At 39.5% G+C, this 17,991-nt stretch overlaps 1 protein-coding gene across 2 annotated transcripts in view; it reads left to right on the forward strand.

Moving 5' to 3' along the window:
- Positions 1-17,991, forward strand: part of dlgap2b (discs, large (Drosophila) homolog-associated protein 2b) — a 194,083-nt gene that overhangs the window by 58,495 nt on the left and 117,597 nt on the right. For both annotated transcript variants that reach the window (XM_060917902.1, XM_060917901.1), the window contains exons 2-4: positions 7,098-7,312; positions 12,646-12,802; positions 14,362-14,581. In XM_060917902.1, coding sequence (XP_060773885.1) covers positions 7,098-7,312; positions 12,646-12,802; positions 14,362-14,581 — 592 coding nt within the window. The remainder of the gene's footprint in view (positions 1-7,097; positions 7,313-12,645; positions 12,803-14,361; positions 14,582-17,991) is intronic.

Genomic DNA, 17,991 nt, shown 5'->3' on the forward strand with positions numbered 1-17,991 from the left:
TGGATCCATGTTGGCCAGAACATACTGTTAGAGGTGGCGGGGGTGTGGTGAGATTAGGATCCAGAAGCAGAACACGCAGACAGTAATCCAATAAATAATGTGATTTAATCCAGGGAAAAGGCATGGCAAAAAGGTAAACAAACAGTATAGAAAAAAACAAATAACAAAAATAGTCCAGGAAAAAAGAAACAAAAAAACTTCACAAAAAACGAGGTGGGCAAGGACAAAAATGCTAGTACAAAAGACATGAAAAATAGTCCAGACAAAAAAACTTTGAGACAAAAAACGAGGCAGGCAAGGACAAAAAACACTAGCACAAAAAACATGAAAAAGACAAAACATTAGTGCAAAAACTTTGACAAGAACAAGCAGGCTAGAGAGCAAAAAACAAGAAGTATAAAGGGCACAGAAACAGTGAGAAAAACTGACAAGGTGTTCTGGCAAAGTCCCTGTCTGAGAATGGCGTTTTTATAGACAGCAGAGAAAACCAGGATGTGAATGCAGGCAAGATGGAATTACCGTCCCGGATCCGGATTAGCGCTGACCTGGGAGATCTCCAGAAGTGGAAGTCCGGGGCAGAGCCTGACAACGCTTATTAGGGGAATACTAGCAGATGCTAAGTGAACTGGATATCTGCATCTCACAGCTCACCACTGCAATGTCATAGAGTCACTCCTACCCCACACCCACCGCAAGTGCTCCTCTTGTGCTCTGACCTGACAAATTCTCCAGGGAGGTTTGAGTGCAAAGGCTTCCTGTTTCAGTGCTTGCTCTATTTATGACACAGACAGGCATGACTAACCAGCAAAAAATTCTGCAGTTTATCAACTTGCTCACTGTGAAGATGCTCAATTAGGTGACTGCTGTATGGGAAAGGGGTGATGAGCCCCCAACTTCTTACGATCGCTTTGTGGAACTCTTTAAGAGTGTGTTTGAACACCAGCCAGGAGGTGTAGAAGTCAGTCAGTGGCTGTTGAGAATACAGTAAAGGAATCTGAGAGTTGCTGAATATGCATTAGAGTTCTGTACCCTTGCTGCCGGGAGTGGGTGGAACGAGCCGGACCTGAAGGATATTTTCTGTCAAGGACTTGCCCCCTCATTCTCACAGAACTAACCTGTCAGGATGAGCAACAAACCCTAGACCACCTCATTGACCTAGCCATCAGGCTTGATAATTTCCTCCGAAATAGGCCATCACTACAAAGTTCCATCCCAAACACTCTGACTTCCACTACCTCTACACCTATGGAGATCTCCAGCACCCGCATGAACCGTTCTGAGCAGGAACGAAGATGGCGGGAGGATCTGTGCTTCTATTGTGGAGCAGCCAATCATCTGCTAGCATACTGTTATATTCGGTCTGGAGGCCCTAGGAGATCTCCTGGAACTAAGGGAGCTACTATCACTCCTTCATCCCTACTGATGAGTCCTACTCTATCTCCACCACACCAGTTTTTCAAAGTAAATATGCTGTTACAGCTCTCAGAATCATCCCATGTGCTCTCTGCCCTGATAGACTCCAGGGCTGCCAGCAACTTCATCAACAGTGTGGTCATACAGAAACTCCAGATGCTCACACAAGAGCTCCTGCAATGTGGAAGCATTAAGGCCATTGATGGTGGACCCATTGGGGAAGGGGTTCATTCATGCTGCTGCATCTATCCCATAACCATCTCTGAACAAAGGACCATTGAGGAGTACATACAAGAGGCACTGAAGCAGGGGTACTTTCATCCTTCCACATCACCTGCATCTGCTGGATTCTTTTTTTGTTGAAAAGAAAGAAGGAGGCCTCAGGCCATGCAGAGATTACCAAGGCTTGAACCAAGTCACAGTTAAATACCTTTATCCTCTACCTCCATTTTCCCTCAGCCTTGGAGTAGCTGCACTTGGTACAAATCTTCACTAAACTCGACCACAGAAGTGACTATAACCTGGTACAGATCTGAGAGGGGAATGAGTGAAAGATGGCATTCAGCACTACTGAAGGCCATTTTGAATATCATGTAATGCAATATGGACTACCTTGTGCACCCAGTGTCTTTCAATGTCTGATCAGTGGTATACTCAGGGACATGCTCGGCCATTATATCATCATCCAATATAGCTGACATTCTCATCTCCTCTCCTGATGAGGAGAGCCACATAAAGCATGTGAAGGCAGAGCTCAATTGGCTCCTGGAAGATCATTTATATGTAAAGGCTGAAAAATGTGAATTCCATGTATCGCAAATCACATTTCTGGGCTATGTCATAAGTGCTGAGGGTGTTAGCATGAACAAGGACAAGGTATCAGCTGTGATGACATGGCTGACCCCCACCACAGTCAAGGAGCTCCAATGATTCTTGGGGTTTGCAAACTTTAACTGGCCCTTCATCTGGTGCGTTGGCTTTATTACAGCTCCCCTTATGTCCCAACTGAAGAAGGGGCCCAAACGCCTCCAGTGGAATCAGGTGGCCAAAGAGGCGTTCACCCAACTCAGGTCCACCTTCACCTCAGCCCCCATACTCAAGCACCCCAACCCCCACCAAGCTCTTCATTGTGGAGGTCATTGCCTCAGAGTCAGGAGTTGAAGCAATGCTCTCAGAATGCTTTGGGGAGATACCCAAGCTACACCCAGTGGCCTTTTTCTCCAGGAAGCTCACACCAACAGAACAAAATTATGACATCAGAAAATGGGAGCTCTTGGCCATTAAGCTGGCATTGGAGGAGTGGAGACATTGGCTTGAATGAGTCATATACCTTTTCACAATATATACAGATCACAAGAACTTGGAATACCTCAAGTCTGCAAAACGTTTGAACCCCTGTCAAGCATGCTGGTCCCTTTTCTTCACCAGGTTTCATTTCATGATCGCATACAGACCTGGGTCCAAAAATACTAAGGCAGACACCCAGTCTAAAATATAATCCTCCATAACCACTGTTTAGGAACCTACAAACCTCCTACTCCATGAATGCTTCATCAATACCCTCACATGGGATATCAAGAGGGAGATAGCACAGGCCCCACCCAGTTGCATGCCAGAAGACTGCCCTCCTGACTGAAAGTGTATACACCCATGATTTTGGGGTTGACTCATCACCTGGACTCACTCCTCGCCAGTGACATCAACCGTTTCATCACATCTTCCTCTGCTTGTGGCCAAGCCAAAGTACCCCATGGACTGCCAGTAGGTAAGCTGAAGCTGCTACCCACACCCACACCCACATGTCCCAGTCCCACCTAGCAGTCAACTTCACCAACCTACCCAAATCATAGAACTGACTGTACACAATGAACTGAGAAACCATCAGTGGTGTTTGAGCTGAATTATATGCCTAAAGTTAATTAAAAGTTGATATTTACTGTCAAGTAAGAGTTTATACAGATTGCAAAAAAAAGTTAAAATGAGAGTGAATTTTGTTTGGACATTTTTTTTACCCTGTTTTCTCCTATTTTGTCATATGCCAATTCCCACCCACTATTTAGTTCTCCCCTATCACAAAATAGCTACCAACCAGAAAGGGTGAAACTCAGCATGTGTTTCCTCAAAGACACATAAAGACAACCACCACAACTTTATGAACGACTGCTTATGATACCTCAGATTGCAGCTTAACACATTTCATGGAAAACTTTTTGAGTCCTCTTTCACACACATTAGCTCACATAGAAAGTACAACTGACAGGTGAGAGAGTATTCCATCCTTTCCTCCCAGATAGCATGGCCAATTTTTTGCTGTCTTGAAGTCCCTGCCATGGATGAGTGTTTTTTTTTGTTGTTGCTGTTGTTTTTTTTGGGGGGATTCAAACTTGCAATCTTTTAATGATAGGCCACATGCTTTTCTTCTGTGCAATGTATGTGTGATGAATGATAATCTTTCATTGCAGGAACTGCACTCAGTACTAACTGATTAACAACTGACAGATATTTTCAGTATATTTTCACTCATAGAAAAAGGGTTTGAATGCATCTGTGGTTTTGTAGCAAAGGTGTGAATATATAGGTGGCTTGGTCACTATTGTGGTTGTAAAACTTAACACTGGCAAACTTTCGCAAACAGCCACAGTGCCATTTTGCTGCATGACAAACAGCAGCAAGATTTTCTGAAACTGTTAAGGGGTTTCTCACGTGGCAAGGGACAAAATGTTCGATGCTTTTCCTGTCTCTATACAGTGGTGCTTGAAAGTTTGTGAAGCCTTTAAAATTTTCTATATTTCTGCATAAATATGACCTAAAACATCATCAGATTTTCACACAAGTCCTAAAAGTAGATAAAGAGAACCCAGTTAAACAAATGAGAAAAAAATATTATACTTGGTCATTTATTTATTGAGGAAAATGATCCAATATTATATATCTGTGGTTGGCAAAAGTATGTGAACCTCTAGAATTAGAAGTTAATTTGAAGGTGGAATTATAGTCAGGTGTTTTCAATCAATGGGATGACAATCAGGTGTGAGTGGGCACCCTGTTTTATTTACAGAACAGGGATCTATCAAAGTCTGATCTTCACAACACATGTTTGTGGAAGTATATCATGGCACAAACAAAGGAGATTTCTGAGGACCTCAGAAAAAGACTTGTTGATGCTTATCAGGTTGGAAGAGGTTACAAAACCATCTCTAAAGAGCTTAGACTCCACCAATCCACAGTCAGACAGATTGTGTACAAATGGAGGAAATTCAAGACCATTGTTACCCTCCCCAGGAGTGGTCGACCAACACAGATCACGCCAAGAGCAAGGTGTGTAATAGTCAGTGAGGTCACAAAGGACCCCAGGGTAACTTCTAAGCAACTGAAGGCCTCTCTCACATTGGCTAATGTTAATGTTCATGAGTCCACCATCAGGAGAACACTGAATAGCAATGTTGTGCATGGCAGGGTTGCAAGGAGAAAGCCACTGCTCTCCAAAAAGAACATTGCTGCTTGTCTGCAGTTTGCTAAAGATCATGTGGACAAGCCAGAAGGCTATTGAAAAAAAATGTTTTGTGGACTGATGAGACCAAAATAGAACTTTGTGGTTTAAATGAGAAGCGTTATGTTTGGAGAAAGGAAAACACTGCATTCCAGCATAAGAACCTTATCCCATCTGTGAAACATGGTGGTGGTAGTGTCATGGTTTGGGCCTGTTTTGCTGCATCTGGGCCAGGATGACTTGCCATCATTGATGGAACAATGAATTCTGAATTATACCAGCAAATTATAAAGGAAAATCTCAGGACATCTGTCCATGAACTGAATCTCAAGAGAAGGTGGGTTATGCAGCAAGACAACGACCCTAAGCACACAAGTCATTCTACCAAAGAATGGTTAAAGATGAATAAAGTTCATGTTTTGGAATGGCCAAGTCAAAGTCCTGACCTTAATCCAATCGAAATGTTGTGGAAGGACCTGAAGTGAGCAGTTCATGTGAGGAAACCCACCAACATCCCAGAGTTAAAGCTGTTCTGTATGGGGGAATGGGCTAAAATTCCTCCAAGCCGGTGTGCAGGACTGATCAACAGTTACTGGAAACGTTTAGTTGCAGTTATTGCTGCATAAGGGGGTCACACCAGATACTGAAAGCAAAGGTTCACATTCTTTTGTCATTCACAGATATGTAATATTGGATCATTTCCCTCAGTAAATAAATGACCAAGTGTCATATTTTTGTCTCATTTGTTTAACTGGGTTCTCTTTATCTACTTTTAGGACTTGTGTGAAAATCTGTTGTTTTAGGTCATATTTATGCCGAAATATAGAAAATTCCAAAGGGTTCACAAACTTTCAAGCATCATTGTAACACCACTTTGCTCATACAAATCACATTGGGGTGCTATACAATAAATCCATCATGTTTAGTTTGATATAATTTGTTCTTATTTGCATTATTAATTGATAGAGGTCGGGCAGGCCATTTGAGACCAAGACGCTTGTTGAATAGCTTTGCTGCACATGGAGGTTTGTATATACACACACTGACCACTTTATTCGGCAAACATGTACACCTATACATATTTGCAGTTATCCAGTCAGCTAATCATGTGGTAGCTTTGACCATGTCATGGTTGTTGGTGCTTGAAGTTGGTGTTAGTGCTTTGAGTATTTTTGAAACTGCTGATCTCCTGGGATTCTCATGCACTACAGTCTCTATAAACTGAGGCAAGGTTTGTGCTGTTCAGAGCTTTTATTAAATCTAGTCTCTTATCTTCTCTTGAGGATAAGAGTCTCTAGTCTCTCTCTTCTCTCTTTCTTAGGTTAGGTTTCTGTAGTTCTGCACATTTATTATTTTATTTGTCTTAAACTTGTTTGTTTCTGCAATGATTAATCTCCTTAGTTTTGTTTTGCATTCATAGTAATTTACACTGCTTTGTGTTTCTAATCTCTGCTCTCTTTGTTTGAATTCATTTATAAATTCTCACACACTAGTGCTCACATGGGTTTTAGTTTGATCTCTGTCACATTATGAAACTAGTAAATGCAGTCTGACATATAAAAGTAGTTGACTTTGACCTCAGGCAGCATGGTGGTGTAGTGGTGGTGTAGTGTCTCCTCACAGCAAGGAGGTTCTGGGTTTGAGCCCACTAGCTGATGGGGGCCTTTCTGTGTGGAGTTTGCATGTTCTCCCCGTGTCTGCGTGAGTTTCCTCCAGGTGCTCTAGTTCCCCCCCCAATCCAAAGACATGCAGGTTAGGCTAATTGGTGGCTCTACATTGACCATAGGTGTGAGTGTGAATGGTTATTTGTCTCTATGTGTCAGTCCTGCATCTGGCAACTTGTCCAGGGTGTACCCCGCCTCTCGCCCATCGTCAGCTGGGATAGGCTCCAGCTTGCCTGTGACCTTGCACAGGATAAGTGGTTATGGATAATGGATGGATGGATGATTTTGACCTCTGATTTCACTTTAGCTTAAATGTTATAACATGCACATTTCACATTCACTTCATCTTTGTTTTGCAGATTGCATAAAAACATTCACGTTCCAAACCTATATCCACCTTAACCTCCTTCTTGTATGTCTCCATGTTTAACTGTTGTCATACTCCTCTGCATCTCTGTTTGTAACAGATGCTGTCACCCTCATTTTACTGATCCATGATTTACTGAAGTCCTTGGCTTCTTTGTACCCAGGTGCCTCAGGATGAGTGGAGTGGTTACCCAGGAATTGAGAAAGATGAGGAGATCCCATGTCGGCGGATGCGCAGCAGCAGTTATGTGAAAGCTATGGGGGATGATGAGAGTGGTGATTCAGACACCACTCCCAAAGTGTCGCCTCAAAAATCTGTCCGCCCAGATGCCCTCATCCTCAAATCCGCCATCCACAGACCTCATATAGACAGCCAAAGGTAGGACTGATACAGAGGTTTCTCAGATGAAGCAGATAGATGTTGCAGAGTCTTATTATGATTTATGTTTTCATGCCAAAATCAATTGTCTTGCTGTGGCTGCAGATGTACAGTATGGTTTGTATAGTCACCATACTGTAAGCCAGTATGTACAGTATGTACATGTACAGTATGGTAAGCCTGCTTTTTTTTTCTGGAGGTGAAAGATAAGGGTGGACATAAGTTGTAACAAAGTAGCCTGAGGAGGCATATTATGGAAACAGTGACTATCACTTCTACCTGCACAGTGAGATATTTCTGATAGCGGTTTTTTTCTACACACTTGCAGAGTCAGAATCCTAAATATGATGGGGGAAATACTTTGTGTGAAATTTACTTTGCACATTTAAAAATGTGTTTCTATTTTTATATACAGGAGATGCATCTATGCTATGTATTATGAGATATGTAACAGGATACTTAGCCTATGTAGAAAGTGTGATGTGTTTTCTTGTTTCTCGTTGCATTTGGATGGTTGAGTTTGCATTTGTTTCCGTGAGACCTGCACTGGGATTAAAACTGTGCAGTGATTGATGGATTTGCTTCTTACACTAAGCAGGCACACATTATTTGCTTTAGTGTATCTACAATTATGAAAATTGTTGGAGCCACCAACCATGCATGTGTGTTTGCATAACTGAAAGACATGCTGTTATATTATTAGGAACACATCTTATATCTTTGGTACCTGTCAGGAGTTTATATATATACAACCCCGATTCCAAAAAAGTTGGGACAAAGTACAAATTGTAAATAAAAATGGAATGCAATGATGTGGAAGTTTCAAAATTCCACATTTTATTCAGAATAGAACATAGATGACATATCAAATGTTTAAACTGAGAAAATGTATCATTTAAAGAGAAAAATTAGGTGATTTTAAATTTCATGACAACAACACATCTCAAAAAAGTTGGGACGAGGCCAATGTTTCCCACTGTGAGACATCCCCTTTTCTCTTTACAACAGTCTGTAAACGTCTGGGGACTGAGGAGACAAGTTGCTCAAGTTTAGGGATAGGAATGTTAACCCATTCTTGTCTAATGTAGGATTCTAGTTGCTCAACTGTCTTAGGACTTTTTTGTCGTATCTTCCGTTTTATGATGCGCCAAATGTTTTCCATGGGTGAAAGATCTGGACTGCAGGCTGGCCAGTTCAGTACCCAGACCCTTCTTCTACGCAGCCATGGTGCTGTAATTGATGCAGTATGTGGTTTGGCATTGTCATGTTGGAAAATGCAAGGTCTTCCCTGAAAGAGACGTCGTCTGGATGGGAGCATATGTTGCTCTAGAACCTGGATATACCTTTCAGCATTGATGGTGTCTTTCTAGATGTGTAAGCTGCCCATGCCACATGCACTAATGCAACCCCATATCATCAGAGATGCAAGCTTCTGAACTGAGCGCTGATAACAACTTGGGTTGTCCTTCTCCTCTTTAGTCCGAATGACACGGCGTCCCTGATTTCCATAAAGAACTTCAAATTTTGATTCGTCTGACCACAGAACAGTTTTCCACTTTGCCACAAGTCCATTTTAAATGAGCCTTGGCCCAGAGAAGATGTCTGTGCTTCTGGATCATGTTTAGATACGGCTTCTTCTTTGAACTATAGAGTTTTAGCTGGCAACGGCGGATGGCATGGTGAATTGTGTTCACAGATAATGTTCTCTGGAAATATTCCTGAGCCCATTTTGTGATTTCCAATACAGAAGCATGCCTGTATGTGATGCAGTGACGTCTAAGGGCCCGAAGATCACGGGCACCCAGTATGGTTTTCCGGCTTGACCCTTACGCACAGAGATTCTTCCAGATTCTCTGAATCTTTTGATGATATTATGCACTGTAGATGATGATATGTTCAAACTCTGTGCAATTTTACACTGTTGAACTCCTTTCTGATATTGCTCCACTATTTGTCGGCGCAGAATTAGGGGGATTGGTGATCCTCTTCCCATCTTTACTTCTGAGAGCCGCTGCAACTCCAAGATGCTCTTTTTATACCCAGTCATGTTAATGACCTATAGCCAATTGACCTAATGAGTTGCAATTTGGTCCTCCAGCTGTTCCTTTTTTGTACCTTTAACTTTTCCAGCCTCTTATTGCCCCTGTCCCAACTTTTTTGAAATGTGTTGCTGTCATGAAATTTCAAATGAGCCAATATTTGGCATGAAATTTCAAAATGTCTCACTTTCAACATTTGATATATTGTCTATGTTCTATTGTGAATACAATATCAGTTTTTGAGATTTGTAAATTATTGCATTCCGTTTTTATTTACAATTTGTACTTTGTCCCAACTTTTTTGGAATCAGGGTTGTGTGTATATATATATATATATATATATATATATATATATATATATATATATATATATATAATAGTGTATATTGTGTGTGTGTGTGTGTGTGTGTGTGTGTGTGTGTGTGTACAAAAGAGTTTGATTGGACACTTTAACACAAGTATAAAAGTTTTCATGTTCAGAGACCAGAGTATTTATTCCATGAATATTTATGCCTATTCACAATTCTTTTTCAGAGAACTTACAGTTTAGCTCCAATCCCTCTCGATGGAGAAATCCCTCAAATGTGTGAAACTTAGTCTGTATGAAGGCTTATATAATGGTGCTGCTGACTGGGATGGATCATTATCTCTGACCTTGCTGCATGTGTTGGGTGGAGATATTTTTATGAAAGGTTGCAGTCTGCAGGATATTGAAGTCTTGCTGGTAATTTGTCAGCAATGACTCATCTGAATATTCAGTAGATCGGAAGTGACATGAAGCAAGACAAGAACAGTCCAGCTTCTCTGCCCCCAATAAATTGATTGATTGCTATAATGCTATCTTAGAACTGCCAAAGATTATATTTAACCTGAATGATGACATTGCTTGCTATGTGTACTTATAATGTGTGTGCCTATAACTCATAAACACATAAATGATAACCTAAAAAAAGCAAACAAGGAAAAAAACCTGTTATTTAGCTTCATTGCCTTGTTCATTGTCTTCATTGCATTTTGCAGATGCACTGATGTATTATTTAAAAGAGAGAGAGAGAGAGAGAGAGAGAGAGAGAGAGAGAGAGAGAGAGAATGCAGCATATTACTACAGATGGAGAGAATTTGCTGAACAGTCTGGGTCTGACAGCCTGGACTGTTTTAAAACTGAATCACTGCTCAGTACCAAAAATAATTCATACCACGTTTCTAGAATGATGCAGATATAGTCAAATTATCACCAAATTTGTAAAACATCGATAATTATTTGTAATTGATATTAAAGAGAAGTCAGCTAACAGTTTTGGTATAATTTGAATGGCTATTGGAAATGTATAACAACTTGTCTGATCCAACTATTGTCTGAATTTAAGAATAGTTAACGTCGAGATGTTAGTTTTCTGAGCACTGATTGCAACTTTATTTATATTAAACCCAGCTAAATCCACCTAAGTATTATAAATGCCGTCTGAGATCAGACTGACCTTTGTGGAGCACCCCACTGTTTACTAGTGCATCTAAAAAAACATGGGATATCATGACAAAAATGTGTTTTTCATAATTTAATTAAAAAAGGTAAACTTTCATATATTCTATATTCATTACACATGAAGTGAAATATTTCTAGCCTTTTTTTGTTGTTGTTTTAGTTTTGATGATTATGGCTTATAGCTCAGGAAACTCAGAAATCCAGTATCTCAAATTATTAGAATATTTAATTTCGAGTTTGAGTAAAACACTATAAATAGCGTATATCTCTTGGTCTAGTTCAGGACACGCAACCACAATCATGGTGAAGACTGCTGACTTGACAGTTGTCCAGGAGACGATCATCGACACCCTCCACAAGGAGGGTAAGTCACAGAAGGTCATTGCTGCAAAGGTTGGCTGGAAAAGGTGCACAAGCAACAAAGATGACCGCAACCTTGAGAGAATTATCAAGAAAAGTCAATTCAAGAACTTAGGAGAGCTTCACAAGGAGTGGACTGAGGCTGGTGTCAGTGCATCATGAGCCACCACGCACACACGTCTTCAGGAAAGGGGCTACAACTGTCACATTCCTAATATCAAGCCACTCCTGAACCAAAGACAACATCAGAAGCATCTTACCTGAGCTAAGGAGAGAAAGAACTGGATTGTTGTTCAGTGGTCCAAAGTCCTCTTTTCAGATGAATGTAAATTTTGCAATTCATTTGGAATTCAAGTTCCTAGAGTCTGGAGGAAGAGTGGAGAGGCACAGAATCCAAGGTGTTTGAAGTCCAGTGTGAAGTTTTCACAATCTGTGATGATATGGGGTGGCATGTCTGCTGGTGTTGGTCCACTGTGTTTTATCAAGTCTAAAGTTAAAGCAGTGTCTACCAGGAGATTTTAGAGCACTTCATTTTTCCATCTGCTGACAAGCTTTATGGAGATGCCAATTTCCTTTTCCATCAGGACTTAGCACCTACCCACAGTGCCAAAACTACTGTCAAATGGTTTACTGATCATGATATTACCGTGCTTGATTGGCCAGCCAACTCGCCTGACCTGAACTCCATAGAGAATCTATGGGGTATTGTCAAGAGGAAGATGAGAAAAACCCAAGCCAAAAATACAGACAAGCTGAAGGTCGCTATCAAAGCAATCTGGGCTTCAGTAATACTTCAGCAGTGCCACAGTCTGATCACCTCTATGCCACACCTTACTGATGCAGTAGTTCATGGTAAAGGAGGTCCAACCAAGTATTGAGTGTGTAAATGAACATACTTTTCATAAGTTGGACATTTCTCAATTGTAAATACTTTTTTGATTGATCTTCAGAAATATTCTAATAATTTGAGATACTGGATTTCTGATTTTCCTGAGCAATAAGCCATAATCATCAAAATAAAAAAAGGCTTGAAATATTTTTTATATGTAATGAATATATAATATATGAAATTTTACCTTTCTGAATTAAATTATGAAAAAATGAACTTTTTCCATGATATTCTAATTTTTTGTGATGCACTAATATCCTTCAGAACCTCCATGTCTTTTGTGAAGTACTTTGGTAACCTGTTTCCTTTTCATGGGATACCATCATATAGATACACTGTATAATCACATTGCTTCAGTCCAGTGTCTGAATGCTGTGTTATGTTGATCTTTCTGGCAAAGATTATGTAAATTTACACGTGGAACTCGGTATCTAAGTGGAGCTAAGTGAATGGATGCATATTTTTTTCAAATTTCAGAACTTTTTACAAGAATTTACAAGAAATCAGGTTGGTGAAAAATATTATCATGGCCTGCAGTTGCCTGCTTGTTCCCTTCATTTAGCCAAGGCTACCACTTGCAAACAACGAGAGATTTGCGTCCCCATCCCAGTGTGTCTCTGGACCCAGCGGCCTCCTACCACCCTCCCCAATACCGCTCTCGCAACCAGAGCTACATGCGCGCGGTCAGCACCCTCAGTCAGGCAAGCTGCCTCAGCCAGGTGAGTGTGAGCAGGTTCTCATACATACATTTTAAACATTGATTTGGATACTCTAGAAACATTTATTACCAAAAAATCATGATCAAAATGATAATAAGTCAGCAATACATTAAAACCTGCTACATGTTATTTGTTAATTACACTCAGCAGGAAACAGAACATTCCATTGGTTTTGGAAATACTGTATATGTTCACAAGATCCATCTCACTGCTCTAGAGTCTCTTATTTGATCCTGATCTTGTGTGTGGACTTTTGCATGTTTTTCCAATACTAGAAGGTGGATTGACTATACTAAACTTGCTCCTAGGTATGAATGTATTGAATGTGTGAATGTGCATGGTACCCTGTGGTGCACTAGTGTCCCATCCAAGGTGTATACATGTCTCATGCACAGTGTTCCCAGGGTAGGCCCCAGATACACCATGACCCTGACCAGAATAAAGTTCTTATGAAAGATGAATGAACAAATGAAATAATTAATTATATCAATAAATGTTAAAAGAAAGCTTCTCATAACTAAACAGACTAATGGATAAACAGGGGTTCTTCTTTAATCCACAATGAGATCTATTACATCTGACATAATAATTCTTTGCTAAACCTTTTCTTCTTCACTGTCACATTTGTTTGCACCACAGTCACTCAACAATCCTATGCTTCAAAAATCATGAACACATTATTACATAAATTGATAACCAAAACTACCTTTAAATGCTGCCTTATAGGCTGTGTAATATACTATTTATATTGCATGTATTGGTTTCAGAACTTATAAAACAGTTTATCACCATTATGCATGCCTTTTTTCAAACTTATAATGAAGTTAAATATAAATTCAATAAGCATTAAACTATGGACATGTTTATTTTTTCCGTTATTGGATTGATATTTGCATGTGATTACTTAGATATGCAATTTACAAGAGTTAGCAAGCAGCGTGTATGTGGTGATGTGCAAGATGAGTTAGCAAGCAGCGTGTATGTGGTGATGTGCAAGATGATGGAGCTATAAAGTCTGTTTTGCCAAGATAAATTTAGTGTGGTTTTAGTCTTTCTTTGGATTTCTAAACTGTTTGGATTGTTTCAAAGTGAGCAGTGTATCAAGATTATTGCTTTGGATGATATTTTATGGATTCATTTTCATTGAATTAATGGATGTGCCACGATGAAGTAGAGACCATCTATTTAAATGCTGGAGTGGAATCAGGACATGTGTTATGAGTGGCTTCTGATAATGTCAGGAATGTAGTTCTTCAGGAGTAGTTCTTCTGCTGCTTGATGTATGTATTTGGTGTCTAATCACATCTTTTTTTCAAGCAGGGTCTTCAAACATGCTTTCCACACACCACTGACTTTTATTTAATGTACACATATTGTTCCTGTAATTTATTTCATTATATATTTCAAAAGGATAACTGCTGAAAGGCTAAATTTTTCAACTGCATTTTCCTTGCTGCTAACGCTCCTTCGTATTTATTGTGCAAAGGGGAAGAATCAAAGTGAGAAAGAGAAAGGAAGAGGAAAAATTAAGGACTGCTATTCCTGTTTTTGTCTCTCAGGTGAGTGAGACTGAGGTCAATGGCCAGTATGAGTCTGTTTGCGAGTCCGTTTTTAGTGAAGTAGAGTCCCAGGCCACGGAGGCCCTGGACCTTCCTGGCGCTTTCCGCACTCGAAGCCACAGTTACCTGCGTGCAATTCAGGCTGGGTATTCCCAAGATGACGACTGCTTGCCTTCAATGACATCCTCCACTGTCACTTCAACTCTCAGATCCACAACAGGTAAACCACCCCTCAATTCCAAAAACAGAGAAAGGGGTTTGAGAACACATATCCATCATACCGTCCGTACATCCTATGACATACCTACATATGTACAGTGGGGAACCCTTGTGCTTGAGAGATGCTGGGATGTGAATGTTCCTGGTAAAGTCCTGTCCTTTTGTGTGTTTGTTCATTTGCTTTGACCTTTTTGTCCTCTAAGTGTTCAGTGGCAGATGTCTGCAATTGTGTTTTTGCACGACTGATGCATTATCCAGTCCAGTGATAATGAGAAGTTAGCTTGGGAAGGGCAGTCCACACAGATGGAGGTCCACATAGTGCAACATATACTCCTAAACATAGAGCATGCTTTCTTTCTTTTTTTCAACATAAATCATGTTTCACAATATTGAGAACATGACAGAAAAGTTTAGGATAAAGAAACATAGAAGGGGGAGGGTGGTCAACAAGATGAGATGAAGATGGACCTTAACAATATACATGTTAATACAGTTTCTTTGCTTTGCTAGTTAAAAATATTAGTACTATTAACAAGGGTGTAAGCTATAGCTTACCGGGATGAGGATCTTCATTTCAGTCCTCCAGTACTGGTTGCACAAAGTAATTACAAGTAATATATAAACAACTACAGGCTGATTCTGATTGAAATTATCCACTGAGAAATGCACATCATGCATGTAAGTAGTTCAGGATATGTAGTTTTCTTGAACCACACATAAAACTATGTAATTTGTTTCCATTATGATAAATGGGTATTAAAGGAAGCTAACAGTAGTGACACTAACTGCATAATTCATCTATGAAGCATGAATATAAATCATAGAGACAACTTAGCAAATAATTAAAATTCATCATTTTAATTATTATACCATAAAGTAAAAAGATTACAGATACTATTTAAAGGTTTTGTGTAATGCCTGCATAAATTGTGTCCCTCCATGAGTATCATGAATGGTTCTTTGTGCAAACAGTGCCACACTCCCTGAACACACACTCATTAATGGTGCATCTGTGTACATTCCAAGTATAGCTATGAACCCTATTGAAACACTTTGATTATTTCAATATCGCTGTCAAATATTGTAATCCAACTGGATTTTTTTTCTCTGTATAAATAGGCCTTTTGATGCGCCTTGTTTTTGTTATTTGTTTGTTCAATCCAAATGAACTTTGTAGTGAATTGTTTGTTTATTCCTTTTGATGTGGGTTCCTATTTTTCCCTTTTTTTCCAAATGGATTTTCTTTGATTTGACCTTTTATAAAACACCACTGGTTTAATTTGTCAAAACCATCACAACCAACCAAGTGACTGCAACAACTGAGGATTAAAGAGAGTTTCCCAATCCCACGGTCATACCGTGCTGAAGCGCTTTCACCGTACAACGCTCCCTCTCAACCTTTAACATGTGTGGAATGGATCACTTTTATTTGTTTTATTCTGATATATAACACATATAATTATATGAACTGTGTCCCTCTGTGGCAGCAAAGAAAAGCAGTTTTTGAGATATACAAATGCTTTGATAAGTGGTTTGTATCTACAGTAGTAATGAAAAAAAGTGGCCTTTGACAGCTGAAAACTGACAGATTTAAAAGTGTAGAAGAAATCAAGATAATGTAATCTATTTTTTTGTTTTTGGTACATTTTCCAGTAGTATCTGTAGTGCATTGTATATGCAGGTCCAATTAGTCAAAATATTAAAAGATCATAAAAGTCTGAAACTTGGACAACTCCTGGCCTATAACTTGTGTGCAGCATTAATTCAGGCCAAGCTTATCTGTTTTATTCTGGTATATAACGTCCCAGTAGCACCAACTCTGTCCCTCTTTGGCAGCAACAGATAAACAGAAAGCTTTTGGGTGCCTTATAAACAATTGACGATGACAGATATGGTTTATGACAGTAATTAAATCATAGGTAGGTTTCAAAAACTGCCCAGTGATCAGTGTGAAAGAATAGAAGCTCAATATAATGTTACCAAACTCTTGATTTTGCTGTAATGCCTGTAGTGCCATATTATAGTTTTGAGCATAATTAGCTGGAGCTGAAAAGATTGTATAAGCCCTCAGTTCAGAGGGAAGGAGAGAAAAAGAGGCTCTCCTTTGGCCAGCCAACACTACACAAGGAGATCCAGAGGAAAAGAGCAGCAGGAGGGCTAAATGTCACAGGTATTTTACAGCCATCATACATACATATATCTATGTATATGTGTGTTTTTACACTGCCTTCTCGACTGATTAAGGACTAGCCTCATGACAGCTGCCATGTTTTAACACTAGATTAGGGAAAATAATGATTGCCCCAAAGCAAATTCATTCAAGGTCTATGACGAATCTCTAAACAACTAGCAAAACTCAAGAGTTACTTGTGCTCTTGTTGAAAAAGACTTGTACAGTAGAGGTGGGCATTGTGAGTTGTTCTCCACTTTCTTGGGCCCCTGATTTGTCATCCATTAGCAATCTTATATGGGTTTAATTTAATAGTGAAACTATTTTTCCATGAGTGCACTGTAAATATTTGGATCTTTATATTGCCATTGGTGCAAAATGATTTTGAGTTTTTCACTGAAACTGAAATATCAGAATGTTGTTGGTGTGGACGTTTTCAGCCAAGTAGGACAGTGGGATTGCAGCCTCTCCCTGGTGCAGCCCTTGTAGGTCTTGTTTCACGCTCTGTTTACATTCCCACATCTCCACATGGTCCAATCGGCTTTACATCGGTGGACCAAATATGTTCAATAGGGTTCATATCTATTACTTGGGCCACTAACTTGTGATTGTTCAACTGCCTTTTCATCTTTTCTGTTGCACAAAAAAAAGTCTTAAAACCTGATAACAATGTTTCAAAGGATGCTGTAAAAGATTGAGAAAATCTTTTGATTTTGGCAGAATGGTCATTATTATTATTATTATTATTATTATTATGAAAATGGTGATGATGTTTATGATGATGACGATGATGATGATGATGATGAAGACGATGGCAAATGCCAAGGGAACCCTGCTGTCCTTTGGACTTATGAAAAGATGGAAAGACATTTGGAGGCTAATGAGTGACAGGAGCGAGAAGGCAGTGTAAACACACAATTCAAAGCCTACAGTATGTGAGTAAAAACAGTCACACAACACCGTTTGTCAGCAATCACAATATAAAGCACTGTGGTTGACTGGTAATCTATAGAGTCATTTAAATGCATTTTACAAAATGAAGACTGGAAGACTTAGTGCTGGGATTTACAGCAGGTCTACACAGTACTGGTCACTTCTGAACAACAGTCATGCATTTGCTTTGCCTCCACTGGGAGCCAGCTAAACACACAAAAAATGTTATTCTGGATTAAACAAAATCATAAAACAAAAGATGATTATTTATTTATTTAATAATTATTGTTAAACATATTATTACTAAC

The sequence above is a fragment of the Neoarius graeffei genome, chromosome 3 (genome assembly GCF_027579695.1).
Source record: "Neoarius graeffei isolate fNeoGra1 chromosome 3, fNeoGra1.pri, whole genome shotgun sequence".
Taxonomy (NCBI): domain Eukaryota; kingdom Metazoa; phylum Chordata; class Actinopteri; order Siluriformes; family Ariidae; genus Neoarius; species Neoarius graeffei.